The sequence below is a fragment of the Muntiacus reevesi genome, chromosome 7 (assembly GCF_963930625.1).
Source record: "Muntiacus reevesi chromosome 7, mMunRee1.1, whole genome shotgun sequence".
Taxonomy (NCBI): domain Eukaryota; kingdom Metazoa; phylum Chordata; class Mammalia; order Artiodactyla; family Cervidae; genus Muntiacus; species Muntiacus reevesi.
Window position 1 is genome coordinate 82,992,361 of NC_089255.1, and position 19,589 is coordinate 83,011,949.

General features: G+C 38.5%; 2 protein-coding genes across 3 annotated transcripts in view; both read right to left on the reverse strand.

Annotated features, from left to right (window-relative positions):
* Window positions 1-7,626, reverse strand: part of NEK9 (NIMA related kinase 9) — a 41,038-nt gene extending 33,412 nt beyond the window's left edge. The window contains exons 1-5 of the mRNA XM_065941459.1: window positions 7,272-7,626; window positions 4,975-5,152; window positions 3,000-3,055; window positions 2,379-2,449; window positions 958-1,063 (exon numbers count right to left, since the gene is read on the reverse strand). Of these exons, the coding sequence (XP_065797531.1) occupies window positions 958-1,063; window positions 2,379-2,449; window positions 3,000-3,055; window positions 4,975-5,152; window positions 7,272-7,490 (630 nt within the window). The 5' untranslated portion in view covers window positions 7,491-7,626. The remainder of the gene's footprint in view (window positions 1-957; window positions 1,064-2,378; window positions 2,450-2,999; window positions 3,056-4,974; window positions 5,153-7,271) is intronic.
* A 4,870-nt stretch (window positions 7,627-12,496) lies between these two features.
* The window catches only part of TMED10 (transmembrane p24 trafficking protein 10), a 32,908-nt gene continuing 25,815 nt past the window's right edge, over window positions 12,497-19,589 (reverse strand). Inside the window, exons 4-5 of one of the 2 annotated variants that reach the window (XM_065940399.1) lie at window positions 16,518-16,672; window positions 12,497-16,103 (exon numbers count right to left, since the gene is read on the reverse strand). In XM_065940399.1, coding sequence (XP_065796471.1) covers window positions 15,986-16,103; window positions 16,518-16,672 — 273 coding nt within the window. In that variant the 3' untranslated portion in view covers window positions 12,497-15,985. The remainder of the gene's footprint in view (window positions 16,104-16,517; window positions 16,673-19,589) is intronic. The other variant, XM_065940400.1, reaches the window with a different exon arrangement.

Genomic DNA, 19,589 nt, shown 5'->3' on the forward strand with positions numbered 1-19,589 from the left:
GGATTATTCTTGATGAGAAAAATTCATGCAAGGGCACGACTACTTCCTCAGAAACTCAATACAGCAACATCGTACAAGCAGACTGTCTCTGAAGCAGACTCCCAACCCTGGCTATCAGTATCCTTGGATGTTTCTAGATTGCTTGCAGGAATATCTCAATATTATTAAAAAAAAAAAAATCAGGACAAAATTAATTTTAGTAACTTACATTTTCAAGGTCTTCTAAAGACAGAGCACTGTGAAACCAGAAGAGTAATAATTGGGTTTTATCAAGTCCTAAAAGGATCAGATCACTATCATCAGAGATCAATTTATGTCTCCTCTTTACCAATGGTCCTTCATAGGATCAGGTGAGAAGGCAGCCCTGTGGTGCAGACTGTGTATCATATTAAGGATGAGATTGTTTTCTGGGCATCAGCCTTTGTTTGTAATATAGGGTTTCTGAACCAGAAAAAATTCAAAGGAAACACAACGAGAGACGTCTAATATTCGAAACTCAAAACATTAAATGAGAGACAAAGTGAGATCTACTGAAGATCCTAAGCTGGAAGACATGGTAAAGCATTTTATTGGTTTTAGAACAGTCTTTAGTCAGGGTTGGAAAGGGCGATGATGTCTGAGCTGTTATGTGGACAACGGCTCTTAAAAAACACCCGAGCATATAAATACCTGGTAGTGGGTCTAGGGAAAAGACTCCTTTTTAAAGTATGACTTATAAAAGACTTGCTTTCTAAGTATAAAACAGAGAAAAAGCATGCAAGATTTAGGGGGTACAGTTATATCTCAAGGTGCAAGAAAGGAAAAGAAAAAAAAAAAAGTCAAGGGGGAATTCCCTGGTGGTCCAGTGGTTATCAGGACTTCACTTAAGGCCCCTCAGGCTGTGTGGCACCACCAAATTACAAAAAATAAATAAAAAATAAAAAAAGTCCAACTAAGTCAATGCTAACACATACTTACCGTCTCAGCCATGGAATACTCAGAATTCAGTTTCTTTGCTAGGCCATAATCTCCAAGTTTTATCAGGTTTGCCTTGGTCAGAAAAATATTTAATGTCTTTATATCCCTGGAGAAAAAATGCTGTATATTAAACCCATACACTCAACTGTTTTATCTCATCTATCTTCTCGCCCCAAATTAGTACAGAATAAGTGTGTTACCACTGTTCAGGCTGTTATGGGATCCAAAAGAGTGTTCATTACTTTCTCATACATTTTAACACTGAGAAGGGAACTTGGGGGAGTAGAGGCAGAGAATTACTTCATTCTCCAGGGATTCACAGCATAGGCACATCCCCCCAAACACTGAAGTCATTAGGAAAAGTTGAAAGGTCAGATTAAAAAAAAAAGTGCCCTAGGTAATTCCTATAAGGTGTACTGCCTCTTCAATTACCACTGGTGCCTTGAATTAAGGGATATTTAGGCAATTTTAACACTGAGTTGTGTCAAAGTTTCACATCTGTTAAGGCAAGAGAAGCACATCCCAGCAGCAAAATGATTAGGCCATACAGATCACCTAAATAAAATCACCAGTTATCTTTCTAAAGATGAACTGACCATTTGTAACACAAATAAACTGTGCCTGGTTCACCTTGTGCCTTTCTTTATTGAAAGATGTGAAAAAATCAGAACAATATTTTTTATAATTTTCAAAAATAAAACAATATACAACTGTAGCTACTCAACAACTATCAAGAAATATGTTAAATGGACAAACCAATAAAAAAAAAACTAGTGTATTAATATTAATCTCTAGCAGTAGTCCATGACTCATGTAAGGGTATAGTGAAGTGGAAATGTCCTTTTTTTTTTTAAGTTAATGGTCTTTTTATTGGGGAAAAAAAAAAGACTACCATTTACAACTTGGAATGGACGTAAATTGTAAATTTCTTGAACAGCAATGTTGATGGTTGTGCTGAATAAAGGTTCTCTCCTATAGCCAGAAGTGAATAGAAAGCTGTTTCCCCCTGGTCAAGATCTGGTAAAACTGCATAATTAATTGTAAAACAATGAATAAGCTTTTTACTTAAATTAAAAACAAACGCCAATTTTATTGCTCAGAGAAAACATTTACTGTGAATTCCAACCAGTCTAATACGACTTTTATAGTGGCCTGTACTGATGAATTAATGAACTCACCTCTAAAATAAAGAGATGACTGAGCAGTATAAGCTATTGAGAAGACTCTTCCTAGATCACAAACAGTTTAACTTCAGGAAGTGACGATAATGTCCCTCATTACTCACTCTTTCCTTCCTAAATCATTATCAACGGAAAAGCCTTGACTGTTTAATCAAGAAAATAATAGTGCTGATGGGAGGTACTCAAGGTGGGGGTTGGATTGGTGGAAAGGAATCTATCCCATATTCTTTCACTCTTTACCTATGAAGGATCCCAGCTTTATGGATACAGCTCACAGCTGAAACAATCTGAAATAGGTACCATACCACCATCTGCAGAGAAAAAATAAATTATACTTGGACTGGAAACAAACAAAAAAATACCATTTAAATAAATACACGCGCACACACACACACACTCAACAAAGAAAACTGCAACTAGAGGTTATGATTCAACATGACTTGACATTTCTTGCTTGTAGGTTGAATAGGCAAAGAAAAGTGGTAGGGGTAAAAAAAAAAAAAAGCAGATTATCATAAAATAGTTCAAATGTTGTTATAAAATATAGTATGGTGAAGCAGACTTGTGGAAAGAAATCCAGGAAGAACGCAAAGGTAGAGAAAACTGGGCATACCAGTATGCAGTAATAGAACCGGGAAAGAAAGCCCATAGAGAATCATGATGTGGAGGTAAACCGTTTAGGAAGCAGCTATAGACAGCTTCCTTGTTAGAGGTTTCCTTTCTCATGAATATCAATCAGAGCCTGGAAGGAGTATGAAGAAAAGGAAAAAAACACTCTTCATTGTTGGAAGAGTAAATACAGAACTAGAATGCAAGAATCACAATACAATTCTAGCTTCTTTTCACAGAAATATGAATTACCTCTTCCTCAAACAACTTGTCCTTCTGACGAAGGATTTTATCATACAGGTTCCCTCCTGCAAATAAGAAACAGGTTTGAGTTGCTTAACAGAGATCAAAGCTACTAGGATTTTAACAGGTGGCATAGCAAGTGAAAGATTCTGCATGAGTGCATGCGTGCTCAGTCATGTCTGACTCTGAGACCCCATGGACGGTATCCTGCCAGGCTCCTCTGTTCATGGACTTCGCCAGGCAAGAATACTGGAGTGGGTTGGATTTCTTCCTCCAGGGGATCTTCCCTACCCAAAGATCAAACACACATCTCCTACACTGGCAGGCGGATTCTTTTCCACCAAGCCATCTCGTTCTGCTTCCTTTGAAAAGATACCCCCCTCTTCCCTCGAGCTCTTCACATGGGTAAAAAACTTCCCATCTGTCAAGGACTATATCTGAAATATTCTCCAAAGATTCCCCTCCCTAATAGAAGAGACTCAGTATGAAAACGGGAAGTACAACATTTTTAGAAAAGATAAAAGTAAAGACCATTTCTCTAGTACCCTAATTCATGAAAGTACTTTGAAAGTCTTCAAAATCAGATGACTTTCTTTTTCAAAACTCCTATTAAAGGAATCTGCAATATTTTGGTAACAACTTCCTCAGTCTATTAGAAGATTTGGATTATACCTGTGAGGTGATATTTTACAAAAATAGGTATATATCACCATCAACTTCTTTTTCTTTCCACCTCACACTGACAAGGTTTCCCAAAATTTAGGATAGACTCTAGATTGCTTCCAAATATTACTCCCTTTACTAACTCATTCCTTCAGAGTTAAGTCTGAATTTGCTTCTCCTTTTTATTATCAGGTAACAGATGGCAAATGATGATGGTTTGCTTTATTTCCTATCTGCAGCTATAACTTACTGTAGTCCTAGTTAAGTTTCACAACTTCTTCCCCTCTGCAATTTAGTAACTCAAAAGTTTCAATAAATGTACCATCTGTTCTAGTTCCTCCTAACCACAAAGGAAGTTAAGAGGCTTCTGCTACTTCAAAAATCTCTAATATAATCTCATACATTTAGGGTTGAAAACAATCAGGATACACAAGAATCTAGTAAATAAATGACAAATCTAGGAGCTTTCTCTTAGAGATTTAAATGAAGAATATGCCTGGACCATTTTAGCATGCAGCTCAAGAATGAGATTTGGGCGTTCTCTTAGGTAATAATGATAACAGCTAGTACAAAATTTATCAAAAATTTGCTACATATCAAGAACTACTGTAAAATAGTATACTTTCCCTTAAAATAGAAATGTTAAAGTTGCTGGAGCTTTATTAAATGTATTCATTTAATACAATAACCCTAAGAGGTTAACTATTGCTTATTAGCAAACTTACTTAAGATGAGGAGGCTGAGACACAGAGAAGTTAAGTAGTCCGTGCAAGATTATAGAGATTAAAAAGTACTGAAGCTTAGGATATGGGATATAGGTTCAGGGTCTATTTTTTAACAAATAGGCTATACTGCTTTTTTTTTTTTAACAAGCAAAAGGGTTCAAAGAAATCATTTTCAGTCAGCTATGGTCTTTAGACCACTTTTCAGTAGAACAGCTTTAGCTGAAATCATTACAAATAATTATTACCTATAAGATTTCCCTATTAAGTGTCAAACCATGCTATGCTTCTAATGCCTGACTAATGTCGTTTCATAAGGAAAAAACCTTGAAAAGGGAGTGTAAAATTCAACTGAACAAATAATTTGAAGATAGAATTATCATCACAAAGCAGAATTTGAGTATGCAGGGGGACAATCCCTCCCCTCATTTTGTAGATCACTTCAAAACTCTTCAGGGCCTGAACTATTTCTCTTAAACTCTAGCAGTCTTAAAGTTTTTATTCTTTGTAAATATAGATCTTATTTTTCTCTCCCCCTCAAGGTAAGTATAAGCACAAGAATGCCTTGCTGGAGGAAGTCCCACTGGATTCTACCTTACCATTACAATATTCCAGCTCAATCAGCAGGGTGGTATTGTCCATGAAGTGATTGTAGTAGGCAATAATGTTGTCATGCTGCAGCAGTGCCAGAATAACAATCTCATTCAAGGCATCACGACGTTCTTTCTCAGATAGCCGAGTCAAATCAACTTCCTTCCACACGACCAATGAGTCATCCTACAACACAGCAACAGAGGTATGGTGCTTTCCTCTAGCCTGGCAGAGAATGAATCCACACGGGGATCTCTGAGCCTAGAAAGAAAACTTCCTAGATGGGCAGAAACTGACTCCTTTTTCTTCTTTAAATAAAACATGAAGAGACTTAAAAAATTCTGCATACAATTGAGCATCAAAATTTACTGCAGGTCTAGGGAAAGCATCAAAATGTTATGTTGTTTCTACACTTAATTTACATAATGTCAATTCCAGGTAAAAAATATGGGATGGAGGTAGATCTCAGGGTTTCTATTGAGGGACATTATGAAAGACTGCTAGTCATGATGAGGATTGTAGTATGGTTAGACTACTGGAAAAATAGAGAACTGGAGAGTGGTTATCTATGGCTGACATTTCTTGTAAAATAGACATGTTAAAGTTGCCTCTAACTTTATATAGATTTCTCTAGTGATTTTCATTTCTTCTTTCTAGATAAAAATAAGTCATGTCTAAGAGCTCTGAGTTTACTTTCCTCACTCTATCACGTTCTGTGATTGTTTCTCCTGCATATTCATGTTATCACATTTTCCTCTATTCATGAAGACTTACCTGCAGCTCCTAATGTTCACTCCATTTTATAACACCTCTAATTTACTGATGTTCCCCAGCTCAGAAGCATCCCCACCTAAATAACCCTGCCTGTCCTTTAGAATGGCTGTGCTGGGCCTTTGAAACTTCAGCGGAAGATCAATGAACCTTCTACTGTGCAATCCCTTAATTCCCTTCCACTGAAATATTTGTCCATTCTTTCACACTTAAATACACATACAACTTAAATGCTATTTGTTACTAACAAGACTAACATGTCTTCCCACTGAAATACATGCTTCTTGAGGGAAAAATTTGCTTCTAATTAAACCCTTGTAAACTCACAAAAGTAATAAACATTTGATGTTATAGATAATGCTATGCAATTTTGGGGAAAGCATAATCAAACTTAACTTAAAACAACCTTGGTAATCAAGTTCAACGCAATAATCATGGAAAGGCATGGACAAGCAGATGTGACCCTCCATTCCAGCCCAGGATTTGCTTCTAATTTAAGTGAGCAAGTCACTTAAATATACTACCTTACTTTCTTCAACTATAAAATAGGAATACCAAAGTTCATCTCCTCATTCTCATGAGAATACTAACAGTAACTCATAATACATTCATCTTGCAACCACCTCTCTCCTCATCCATCTTTTAGACTTAAAAGGACTTGGAACAGACACCAGACCTGCAGACAGGTCACTGATAGAATCTCATCTTCAGCAACGCCAGCAACCCCACAGAAGCTTAACTATTCTGAAACTAGAGTTTTAAGACTTTAGCGATCAAAGTTTATGATCAATTTTGGAAACAGATTCCCCACTCTAGGGTTTTAATAAGTATACATTCTGAACTAGGGACTAGCAATTCAAGAATCTCTTCAAAGGATCTGTATGTGTGCAACAGTGGATAAGCGGGAAGGTACCTTTACATTAAATTCTCAAAGAAGTCCTTTATCCCTCCTGAAGTTAAGAACGAATGGTTTAAAATAAAAAAATAAAAAAATAAAGTATTTCCCATGTATAAACAACTGCTGGATTATCACTGATGAAGAAGCCCACCCGCTACAATCTTACCAATGACCTTCAAGAAAAATCCCCAACTGAGTGTTCACATCTGACCTTAAAGATTTGGCAAAGACAGTGGAGCTGCCGCGGATGTGGGAATTTTGAAGCTGTCCCCACTTCTCCACCTCGGGCTTGGAGAGCTGTACGGCATGAAAGGAAGGAAGTTCTGACAATACTCCCCATTCATATACTACTTTAACTCACAATCTCCAAAGTATCCTCCTTCGATGCTCAAAATAATCTTAAAAAATAATACTTATAAGGCACTTAGCTATTCCTAACTCCAATTTACTGAGGGGAAAACTAAGGCTCAGAGGTTTAATGGCTTGCTCAGTCCCCATGGTAAACAAAAACGACCGGCTAAAAAAACCAGTGCTGTTACGCACTCCTAGTACAGGAGCGGTGAGGACCCCAAGACAGACACCTCTGCGGGACCCGATCGCGGAGCGAGGACGAGGCAGGAAGAGCGGGGCCGCTACCTCGGTGCGGCGGTACAGCGTGGCCTCCCCGAAGGCGCCGCGGCCCAGCACACGGATGGGGATGTAGTGCAGCTCCTCCTGCTCCGCCGCGCCGCCGCCGGCTCGCGGAACCGGACCGGCGCTGGGCCCGGGGCCCGAGTCCCCGCCACCCCCGGACTCGCTCCCGAAGTCCGAATTGAGGGAGTCGCAGTGTCGCTCGTACTCGCCCAGCACCGACATGGCGGCGGCGGCGGCGGCGACGGGACAGGCCTGAATGTCCCGGGTGGCGCTGGCGGCGGTGCGCCTCTCCCGCTTCAGACGCCGGTCCGCGGCCCCGTCAGCCCCACCACCCCGCGAGGCTCCATGGTGGCGCTCCCCCCCCCCTTGACCCGGAAGCAGTTCTGGGTGCTTCCGGCTCGGTAGGGTTTCCGCCTCCTTTGCCGGCCGTTCGTTTAAGCCCGGGGGCAAGACTTCTTTCCCTCAAGGCGGGCCGGGCAAACGACGCCTCGGGCGGGGGTTGGCGGCACCCGGTGGAGACCGAAAGGGACCAGATGGCTCCCACAGGGGCAAGGGCGTCCTCCTCGGGTCTATAGACCCCTCCCCTGATTCCTACCCCGGTGCCCAGACAGTTTTGAGGTCCAGAGGTCGTCCAGTCTCATCTTGGCGCCAGGCCTATCTCAAGGGCAGTGACTGGGGGAAGCAGCCCTTCCTAGCGCGGCACAGCGCTCTTTGTTTTAGAGAATTGTTACAGCAAAGATATCTTTGAGTGCGTGCTAAGTCGAGATGGTGTCCAATTCTTTGTGACCCCCATGTACTGTAGCCCGCCTGGCTCCTCTGTCCATGGTATTCTCCAGGCGAGAATACTGGAGTGGGTATCTTCCCAAACCCAGGGATTGAACTCTGTCTCTTAGGTCTCCCGTTTACCTCACCTCCCTTCCCTCTCCCAGAGGAAAATTCTTGCCTCCTGTCATCTCAGTTAGTGGGCCCAGTTATTTCTTTCAGAACTACCGTGCGTCCCTCTGTCTTCCACACATCTTAGAGAGTATTTGAAGTCAACTCTCCTGACACTCCTCTCTTTCCAGATTTCACATTCTTCTTCCAAGTGTATTTCCAAATCTTTGACCACCTGATGATCTCATGCAACATTCTTCATGCCATAAGTGCCAGATACTGTAATCGGAGGTGGGGAATCTGCAGAGCCCTCAAGTCACTAAGAGAATTGCAATACAGTGGAAAAGCGTGTTCCATCAGTTGTGTGCCTTGAGCAACTTTACATCTCTAACATAACTTTTTAGTCGTAAAGTTGGAATTATTGACCTACAGAGATAACAGCTAACATTCATTATATTTATTATGTTCCTGGCACTGTGCTAAAGGTTTTCTTTCCATGTGTCATTCCATTTAATCCTCATAGTATTCCCATTCTGCAAAAGGAACTAAGATAGAGGGTTAAGTAACCTACTGTTATGTTACATAGCTATTGAGGGGAGCTGGGAGTCAAAGTCAGCAACAAGGCCGGGGATCTCTTTCAGAGAGCAGGATATTTGGGGGCTAAGAGATCATGTGGATGGAGATCATGGTATTTGTGGGATAGAAGCAGAAGACAAGGCTTCAAATATTTATTTATATAGAATTTGACATTTCCTGTGGGCAATGGAAAATACTGGACATTTTTAAGCAGAGGAGTATATGATCTGTGTGTCTGTATGTTCTGATTTGCTGGGGGAGTCCCAATTAATACTTTTCCCCACAGCATAATTAATGAGTCTTCTTTTGTTCATGTGCCCAGCACAGACAATAAATAACGTCACCTTGTATAAGACCAAAGCTATACTTTACAAAGAACTGATGACAACACGGAAGACAGACAGGAGACCTAGAGACAGGCACTCAGGTGCTATCAGTGTGAGTGGGCAGGGGGGCAAGATTTAAGAAATCCATCTGAGGAACATTTAGAACTTTGTGATCAGTTGGGATATGGTTGGTGAAGCAAATCTGAGTCCAGGAGACTCGCATCTAGGTTTTTAAGTAGGTGGATAGTGACAGCAAACAGAGGAGGAAGAGAATGGGTAGAATGGGGTGAAGGGTATGAGAGCTAATGAGCTCACGTTCCTCTGACCTCTAGAGTTCATCAGTGTTCCTTTTAAAGTATGATATCTTATTACACTCTGCGTGACATTCCACAATGGTTCTGAATAGGAGGGACTTTTGTCTTTCTTGATCTGGATCCATTTTTTCTATTAGTGTACCAGACTTAATGATGGTCTGCTTATACTGTGTTTGTATTTAAGCAAACCTCTTTTTCACATCCAATTTGATCCAAAGTAACACGGCTCTCCCGCCAGATCACATCACTCCTTATTTTCTTCACAATGTTTATCTTTAAAATTGATGTCTTATTTATTGTTTACTTTGACTACCTCCATTCATTAGAACATAAGCTCCACGAGAGCCTGGATTTTGCCCTCTTGTTCACAATTATGTATCATCAGTGCCTAGAAAAGTGCTTGATATAACAAGCCTAAAATTTATTTGTTGAAAGAATATCAGGTCATTGTTATCGTATATGTACATCTCTTAAACCAAAATGCCCGACTGATAACACCCTGTTAAATTTTTTATTGGTTTCATTCCAGGGTTCTAGACTGTACAGATAGTTTTCAATTTTCAATTTATTCATCCAACAAACACTAAGTACCAACTTGTGCCAGGTGCTGGGTTACAACAGAGGTCAAAATAAACATGGTTCCTCTTCTCCTGGAGCTCACCGTCCATATAAACAGACAAAAAAAAAAAAAAAAAAAAAAAAACCAGGCAATTACAATGGTGTCTAAGTGCTGTTATAAGAAAAGTACAATCTTCTAGAAAGGTGTTTAGGAGGGGCATCGTCCCAAGACAAACTAGCTGGGTTAGTGAAAGCTTCCTTAACTTCCACAATGTTAAGTCAGTGGTGGCTAAAGCAAGTATGGAAATCATGCTGGACAGAAGACATCCCATCTACTTCCTCCTATGAAATTAGAAAGCACTTTGAGGACAGGTATTGCTTCTTTTTTACCTGGGTCTACTCCAGAGTTTCGTTCAGCACGTTAAACAGATGATCAATAAATTTTTGAGTTGCATGGAAAAAACAATTGCTTAGAGCTCCAAGTGTTGACTTGCATTCGGAGAAGCTGAATAGGTTTCAGCCAAAGCTTAAAAATTCACTCTTCTTTGTGTGGAAACTAAAAATTTGCAATGTGGAAACAGTTTTCTATAACTTGGTTAGCCTGATACTGTGAATTATCCTGATTATAATACATAGATAAAAGCTTAACAAATGTCCTTTTTCATCTTAGACAATACAAAACTGAAGAAACTAAAGCTCAGCACTTCATTACATCAGATATAAATGAAACTAAATATCTGACTTTTGAATACTCATAAGCCCAGAAATAGTCAACATTTTAAAGGTATAACTGATTTTAAAATACTTTTGGTAAAAAAAAAACAAAACATACTTTTGGTAAAAAATGGTATTTCCATTTTATATCTTAACAAGCGAATAGTTAAATTGCCAAAGTACTTAGCAAAGTCTATTGCTTCATTGTTCAATATGGTCGCCAGTAGTGACCACTTGAATTATGGCTAGTCTGAATGAACACATGCTGTAAAATGCACACCAGATTTCAAAGACTACAAGGAAAAAAGAATGTCAGCTATCTCAGTCAATTTTACATTTCTATATTGAATTTTATGTTGAAATTCTATTTTGAATCTATTAGACAGTGTATAATTAAAATTAATTTCACACTACTTATAATAGCCAGGATATGAAAACAACCTAAATACCCATTAACAGATGAATGGATAAAGAAAATGTGGTAGACATATACCACAATGGAATATTACAATATACAATGGAAATTCTGCCATCAAAAGAAAAAATAATGTCATTTGCAGTGACTTGGCTGGACCTAGAGATTGTCATACTAAGTGAAGTAAGTCAAAGACAAATATGCTATCGCTTATATGTGGACTCTTTAAAAAAAGTGGTACAAGCAAACCTATTTACAAAACAAATAGTCACAGATGCAGAAAACAAATTTATGGTTATTAAGGGGTAAAGCAGGGGAGGGATAAATTGGGAGATTGGGATTGACATATACATACTACTACGTATAAAATAGATAACTAAGAAGAACCTAGTGTATAGCACAGGGAACTCAGTACACTGTAGTGACCTATTTGGGAAAAGAATCAAAAAAATGGTGGATTTATGCAAGTGTATAATTGATTCACCTTGCTGTACAGCAGAAAAACACAACACGGCAAATCAACTGCAAATCAACTACACTTCAATAAAAATGATAAAATAAAAAACTTCATGTTCCTTTGTACTTTTTAAATGTGGTACTAGAAAAATTTATATTATTCATGGGGCTTATGCTATAGGAGACTGTAGCACACTGAATAGATAATAATTTGCAGAACATGCACAACCATTTAACAAATATGATACTGCTGACACAATTACATTTAAATTTAAATAACATTAAATTTAAAGTCATTTAAATTCACATTTAAACATTCTGCTGCCTTCACTATTTATGTTCTCTAAAGTATTAGGGAGAAATGAGACATTTTCGAAAGTATTTCAAATGTTGAGAACCACTACTTTATAAACTAGAGATTCACTGACTTATTAACTTTTTTTGAGGATTAGAGAAAGAGGCTAAATAGGAGGCTAGCTAGTCAATGCGTAAAGCACTTCACGTTGACTCTTAAGAAGCTTTACAGAAAATACTCAACTGCAAGTAAAAGGAAAGATGATCTTGCCTTTACCTGCTGGAGTAGGGTTTTACATAGATGTGATGGTCCAAAAAAATAAGTCCTAGAGGTTCTAAATTAGGAGGGGTATTTTAAGAATGGAAGGAAAGGGAGAAGACCCTGTAGGAATAACTTCAACAGCAGTTTCCAAAACAGAGAAGCTACAGAGAATTCCTGGCTTACAGAACCCTATTTATATTTAGTCTTTTCAAATTAATATATTTTAATATACATATTGTATGGTTATATGTTTACAAATAAAGTATAATGAATTTATCCTACCTCACATAAACTTTATCCATCTGGAGTACATTACAAATATTTTTTTCTCTAATCTGTCACATATACCTTGCCATACTTTTAATACTGAGGAATGTGGAGGAATTATTGTCAATCCAGACAAAGAGATACTCATGAGTAACAGAAAAATACAGCTAAAATGGTTTCTGCTAGCCTTTATTTGAGAAAATTTACACAAAAATCCCAATCCAACACTTACAAGTGAATCTGTATAAATCCCACATGCCTCTTTCCATTAAATAAACACAAAAACAGCTTATGACAGGGGCTTATGACATTGATATAACAAAGCTTACTTAAAACTATCACTCTGATCAGTAATTTAAGACTGTGTTGAACAACAGAGCCCAAAATAGAGGAAAACAGACAACATCCTTGTTTTTAAAGCTGACTTGCTCTTGCACTAGTCTTTTATCAAAAGCAAATAATTTTACTTTTCAGATAAAATCAAAGTGTAATATCAATGAACTTTAAACCCAAAGCACAAATGTCCAACTTGGCAGTCTTGACATGAGTAAAGGAAAGGATGTGAAAGAATTTCAATTTCACAGTTACGTTTGGGAACAAAACATTAGCAAAATAAAATATTTTCCTCTCCTATCTTCTTCTTTGACACCCTGTCAGAAGACTATAACCAATGGAGCAGCTTTCATTGCTTCTAAAAAGGGGGAAGGCACCAGTTAGAAATGGAAAAGAGGATCTTGTTTGGTTAATGGTATGAAACAGAATTTCACTTTTAAATGTCTGAAGATAGAGCTTAACTCACAAGTTGGGTTATTCTCGCCCCTGTCTGGATGTTGTTTAGTATCTCTAATATGTAATAGCCTCTGTTGCTTAGTATATGTAACACCACAGACTCTCTCAACATCTGTTGCTCTTATGGGGTGTCTCTGATGGCTCAGATGGTAAAGAATCCGCCTGCAGTGCAGGAGACCTGGGTTTGATCCCCGGGTTGGGAAGAACCCCTGGAGAAGGGAATGGCTACCCACTCCAGTATTCTGGCCTGGAGAATTCCATGGACTGTAGAGTCCATGGGGTCCCAAACAGTGGGCACAGCTGAGCGACTTTCACTGAAATTAAACACTGTCGCCCTTATGATGAGATCTGGCTGTTAGGGTCTCAGAAGCAGTACCTATTTTTCAACAGCAGATGGCAGCGTTACACAAACTGATGGAAGAACCACTTTCATGCCACATAGGAGGAATTCGAGTGTGTGCTCAGTTGCTAAGTCATGTCCAACTCTTTGCGACTCCATGGACTGTCGCCCATCAGGCTCACACTTTATCCATGGGATTTCCTAGGCAAGAACACTGGAGTGGGTTGCCATTTCCTTCTCCAAGGGATCTCCCTGAACCAGGGACAGAACCCATGTCTCCTGCATTAGTAGGTGTATTCTATACCACTGAGCCATCTGGGAAGTCCAAGAAGAATTCATACGGGGAGTCAAAAGAAGGTAAAAAGCCTTTTGTGTTTAGTAGCTGGAACATTAACAGAACAGGCTGAGATTTTAGCAACATAATTTGCCCCCCTTCCCCCTTGGTACTTTATCCAGGTCATCACAACAGTGTTCTGTTAATTCTAATATGCTGCTTCTTAACTGCAAGCTGCACAGCCCTAACTTCTATAATTCTTGTCACTGCAATGGGACAAGCCCTGTAAGAGTCAGAAGACTTAAAAAAAGAAAAAAAGAGATTACAGAAAGGACAAACTCCCACCCACTTTACTGGGAGAAGTGGGGAAAATGTCAAGTGATATTATATGTCACTGTCAATGAACATGGTCATCTGTGCCCACACTTTCTCTTATTCATATTAGTATTGGCGTTTAGGCAGGCATATGTCCCAAAGCGATTCTCGGCTTTGCTTTTACAACAAATATTTTCAAGTATTTACTCGATTCATGATCCTTCTAGCTGTGTTTACGTCATATATCTTAATTTCCTCATGAACACATAAGAACACAAATCAAATCAAGTCAGTGACTTACCATGTAAGAATACTCGGCAAATTTTACTTGTTTTTTCTTCTGTAGAAGTTATGTTAAAATTTAAGCAACCACAAAACTGACAAAGGACTTATATCTAGGATATATAAGGGATTCTCAAACTCAATAGCATAAATCAACTATACGTCAATTAAAAAAAAAAAACAAAACCTCAGTAGTGAAAAGAACACACAATCTAATCATAAAATGGGCAAAAGAATAGGTATTTCACTGAGGAAGATATACCGATAGCAAATGAACACATGAAAAGATGTTCAACATCATTTGCTAATAGGAAAATACAAATTAAAACCACATGCCTCTCAGAATGACTAAAAAAACTTTTTTAAAAAATAATAGCAAATACTGAGGATGTTGAGAAACTGGATTGGTCGGACATTGCTAGTGGGAACGTAAAATGACACAGTAACTCTGGATAAACAGCAGGACGGTTTCTTACAAAAATAAACGTCTGTTTACCATACAGCTCAGCAATTGCTCTTTTGGGCACTTATCCCAGAGAAATGAAATTTGTGTTCACATAAAAACCTGTACATGAGTGTTCACAGCAGTTTTATTAATAATGGCCCAAAACTGAAAACAACACTGATGTCCTTCAATAGGTGACTGGGGAAACCATGGTACACCCACGCCACAAAAGACTACTAAGCAATAAAGTGACAGAAACCACTGACATAGGCAACAACTTGGATGAATTTCAAGGGCATTATGCTGAGTGAAAAAAGTCCATCTCAAAAGGTTTTATATATATACCGTATGATTCCATTTATGTAACATTCTTGAAATGACAAAATTAGAGAGATGGAGAACAGCTTAGTGGCTGCCAGAGGCTGGGGCTTGGGGTTACAGAAGGAGGTGACTGCGGTTATAAAAGGGAATCACAAGGGATCCATGTGATGAAACGGTTCTGCATCTCGTGGTGGAGGTCACACAAATCCATACATGTGATAAAACTGCATGGAACTAAACACACATAAATACACAAAAAGAGAAAAGTTCAAGCAGCTGAGCACAAATGTTTTAATTCTCTAAAGTGAAATTTTCTTTAAGAGCTATCTACAGTTCAAAGCTCATTTCTTTGAGGTGTCACAGCCATCACCCTTTCAAGAGACATAAAATTATGAAAGGGTATCACCAGAAGCTAGCTAAACATTTCAACTAAGGGTCAAGAGAAAGTTAAGGGCGTTGTCACGCAGAAATCCAAAGAGGACAATCAGAAAGAAACAAGTTCAACATGGTCATACAAATGTTGGTAAAACAAGTAAAATGGAAGCCCAAGCTGGTGAGCAAGTGGGAGAAGAAAAGAAAACATGGTTCAAACAGATCATATGAGGAAACCCAGTACAAATGCTGGCTTTGGCATTATCTAGGTAACCCCTATTTTTTGTCATAGGTGACTCTAATAATAGTCTTGTTGCAAAACCAGTCCAAATCCTACCAGGTTAAAAAGAAGTCCCTCTTTGACTTCTTGGGTGAAGGTGGTAACACACGTCCTCCCACATCAAAGAGATCAGTTCTGGCAAGAAAGCTCCAAGGTGCCTTGATGGTGCTGTTGGTAGGATGCCTTTTGCCAGTGATGTTCTGCTGGCCAAGATTCAAGGTGGGAGGAGACTGGGCTTAATTACTCAATCAACTTCTTGGCCTTGAAGAAGCGACGCAGGTAAAAGACCTGCCAGGTGGCCAGACCAATGAGGCAGAACATTGAAAAGATGCTGAAGTACAGGACCCGAGTGTTCGTGGACTCTAAAAACAAAACAAAACAAAACAAAACAAAAAGCAGTGTAAACATAATGAAGTGAGGCTCAGCAGGCTAAATGGCCAGGGGAAAAGGCAATTAATTAGCTTCACTCTGCCCCTAAACCTTACGGTAGGACTTCAGATAGTTTTTTCTTTAATTTTCATTATCCTATATATATATGTTAAAATTACAAAGATTAGTGCTATTAATTTGATACACTAAGTTGACTGATATGATCAACTGCTTATTACAGAAAAAAATGTTATTCCCTTGAAAATCAAACAAGGCTCATTTACCTGTAACAGCAACAGCACTGAAGTGGGCAAATCACCTTTTATAAAACACCCTTTGGTAAAACTGAGAAAAGGGTACATCAGAATTTAAAGTATGGGGACCTATCTCCTTTATGGTGCACTCACTGAGAAGTAAGAGTCGCCCTCCTCTCACCATTGGTATCGCGCATCTCTTCTTCTCGCTTCTTCATGTAGGCAAAATCATTAACAATAGACTCTGAAAGGTCTTCTAGGCGTCGTAGCTCCACCTCCAAAGGTTTGAGCTTCTCAACTTTTGCAATCTGGAAAAGAAAGGAATTATGAACCCATTCCCTAAAAAAATTGCTCTGGTCAAGAACACTATGTAACAGAGGAGTCTTTTTAAAAGTTTCACAAATCTTAAAATCTGTATTCATTCTAACACATTTTAAAATTTGGGCTTCTTCCCTTCCCTACTGTCTGGATGTTTTTATCTCAGACTTTTTTTTATACTTTCATTCTGATTAAAACCTCCTTAGAAATACTAATAACATGGTAGGCTATATTTCCCAATTTTTCTGACTTTAATAAAGCATCTTACTTGACATTTCACTTTTGTCTAAGAAATAAGCAATATTATTAGACATAAGTGTGAGCATCATAGTATTAGTCAAATGTGCTTTTAAGAAGAAAACATACCAAATTCCCAATAGAGAATGCACAGGAATGAGAGAGTACAGATAACTATAGCACTAAGATAATAACTCAAACTGCAATGCCAGTTATCAAAATAAATCCCCAAGGATACCCTCGTGTGCTAAGGAGCATAGAGTATGAGAAATAAACTTGCTTCTTTTTTCAACCCAGACCACTGTGAAACTTCTAAAAGCATCTAGTAACTGAAAGCACATATGACCAGAGCAAGGATTTCATTATTCTATTTGTTTTTTCTTATCAATCTTAGATTATGATTTGCTTTAAAAATGTGGATATAGTATCAGAGCTTTCCAAATCTTAAAACTCATGTACCAGTTGCTCTTAATTTTCTACCACAGAGAATTCTTCAAAAAATATTTCTGCATCTGCTTCTTTATTCTCTATACATTCTCTACATAACTCCCTACTTTTTCTTCTCTTTTGTCCAATGAAACTTTCTTGTACTTTCTCTGTTAAATGTTGACAGCACTTAACATGGGGTGAATGGGAACAGCTTGAGGGTGTTCTTATGTTCTATTTACTGAAGAACAAGCCAAAGTTATTAAAAAAAAGAAAAAAAAGAAAACTAGAAACTGTTAAGATAGGAATATTAAAATTGACTTTATAGTTAAGGTACCTAAAAATATGGGGATGGGTTTTTAATGATCCATCTAAGTTTTCTTTCACTGGATGTACATTTTCCTATAATTATAAAAGCCTGGGTAGAGTTAATGGCACGACTGACAGATGCAGAACAGAATAAAGCTAACTGGGTATGAGATTTACACAACAGTCAATACATTGAGCTAACACTCCTAGCTGAATACACAAATGTCAGGCTTTACCATTAACCTACAATATATATCTATTAATTGATCTCACATAGAGATGGAGAGCAAAGAAACCACCCAAGGAAAAGGATACAAGACACATAATTAAATAAGCCGAACGTTAGCCTGTTTAACATTTTCCCTCCTGGTATATGCTCTCCCCTCCAGAGCTTCTTGAATGTGACAGTATAAAGGCAACAGCATAATACGTCTTTATAGAGGTAAATGATTTAAGGCTCCCTAGATAGAAACTTGGGCTTCCCTGGTAGCTCAGCTTCCCATGGTAGCTCCCTGCTGTGTGGGAAACCTGGGTTTGATCCCTGGGCTGGGAAGATCCCCTGGAGGAGGGCTTGGCAGTGCACCCCAGTATTCCTGCTTGGAGAATCCCCACAGACAGAAGCCTGGGAAGGGCTCCAGTCCACGGCGCCCGAAGAGTCGGACACAGTGGACACCTCAGCACAAGCACAAGCAGACAGAAACTTACAAAAGGAACTGGAAGTGAAACTGGCTGTACCTTTCTCTGCCAGTTGAAAACAATATTCTTAAAAATCACTTTGAAGACTACTTCTAACTCCCCATCCTTTTTTTGGGTTAAGAGACAATACCCCAGAGGCCTAAGATCCAAAACAGGAGGACGGAATGAAAATAAATTTGGTACTGAGAACAGCCTTAGTAGTCTCCTAAAACTGTTCCCAATCCCAAACAAGAAACACATTCCTCCTACTAAAGAATTTAAATTATTTAGAAGTAAAGAAAATAAAAACAAAAGGCCCATCTTTACAGCTCCTCAATCCCTACATCCACCCATTCCTTCCTAAAGGTAACTTTGGTTATGAATTTAGTGTATATCTTTCAAGACCTTGATAGAAGATAACACACTATTTATGCCTTTGTGTGTCTACAAATGTACAAAGGAAAATATAACTAAAAACGTATCTATAAATGTGACCATAATGTATATGTTGTTCTATGGTTTCCTTTTTTTCATTTAATAAAATCTTTCTAAAAACTTAAATGCTTGTAGATTGACCCCATTCTTCTTAACTGCTGCACAGTATTCCATATGGTACACGGGCCACTGTTTAAACATTCACTTTCCTAACCCCTTTTCTGGTATAGATCTTACTCTAGACTCTATACTTCTACTCATAACATATCATCCAAGTTGAATCTCATTTCCCCAATGAAATCCCTACTCAATTCTGTCTTTAATTCAGTAAATTATCTCCAGACTTCTCAGTGGGATGAACATCAATACAAAGAGCTAACAAGAAAATCTCTATCAATATCCCCACTGACTGTTCTGCTACTCTAAACATCTGACTTAATGTTCAGATAATCTTTAAAAATGTGAAATTAAACCTGTTTCATGAAGGCAGGCCATTATTATTCTAGTCTACTTTTCTCTTCCATGATCAGAAGGACGACGTGTGTTTTGCCAAGTTTGATAAAAGCAAAAGGCTATTTCACAGGTTTTCCACTAGGAGGCAGCATTCCCCTTTCAGGCTGCATTTAACCATTAAATAAATATCAGGGCTAAAAGAGACTTCATTTTACAAATAAGGAAACTGAGAATTTCATAAAGTTACTCAGTCCTCGGAGTGCAAGACCAAGACCACCAGTACCATAGTCTCATGACTCCCTATTCAGGGTCATCAAAGCATTTATTTAGCATCAAAACCGCAAAGCTCTGCTATAAAATATAAGCAAAAAT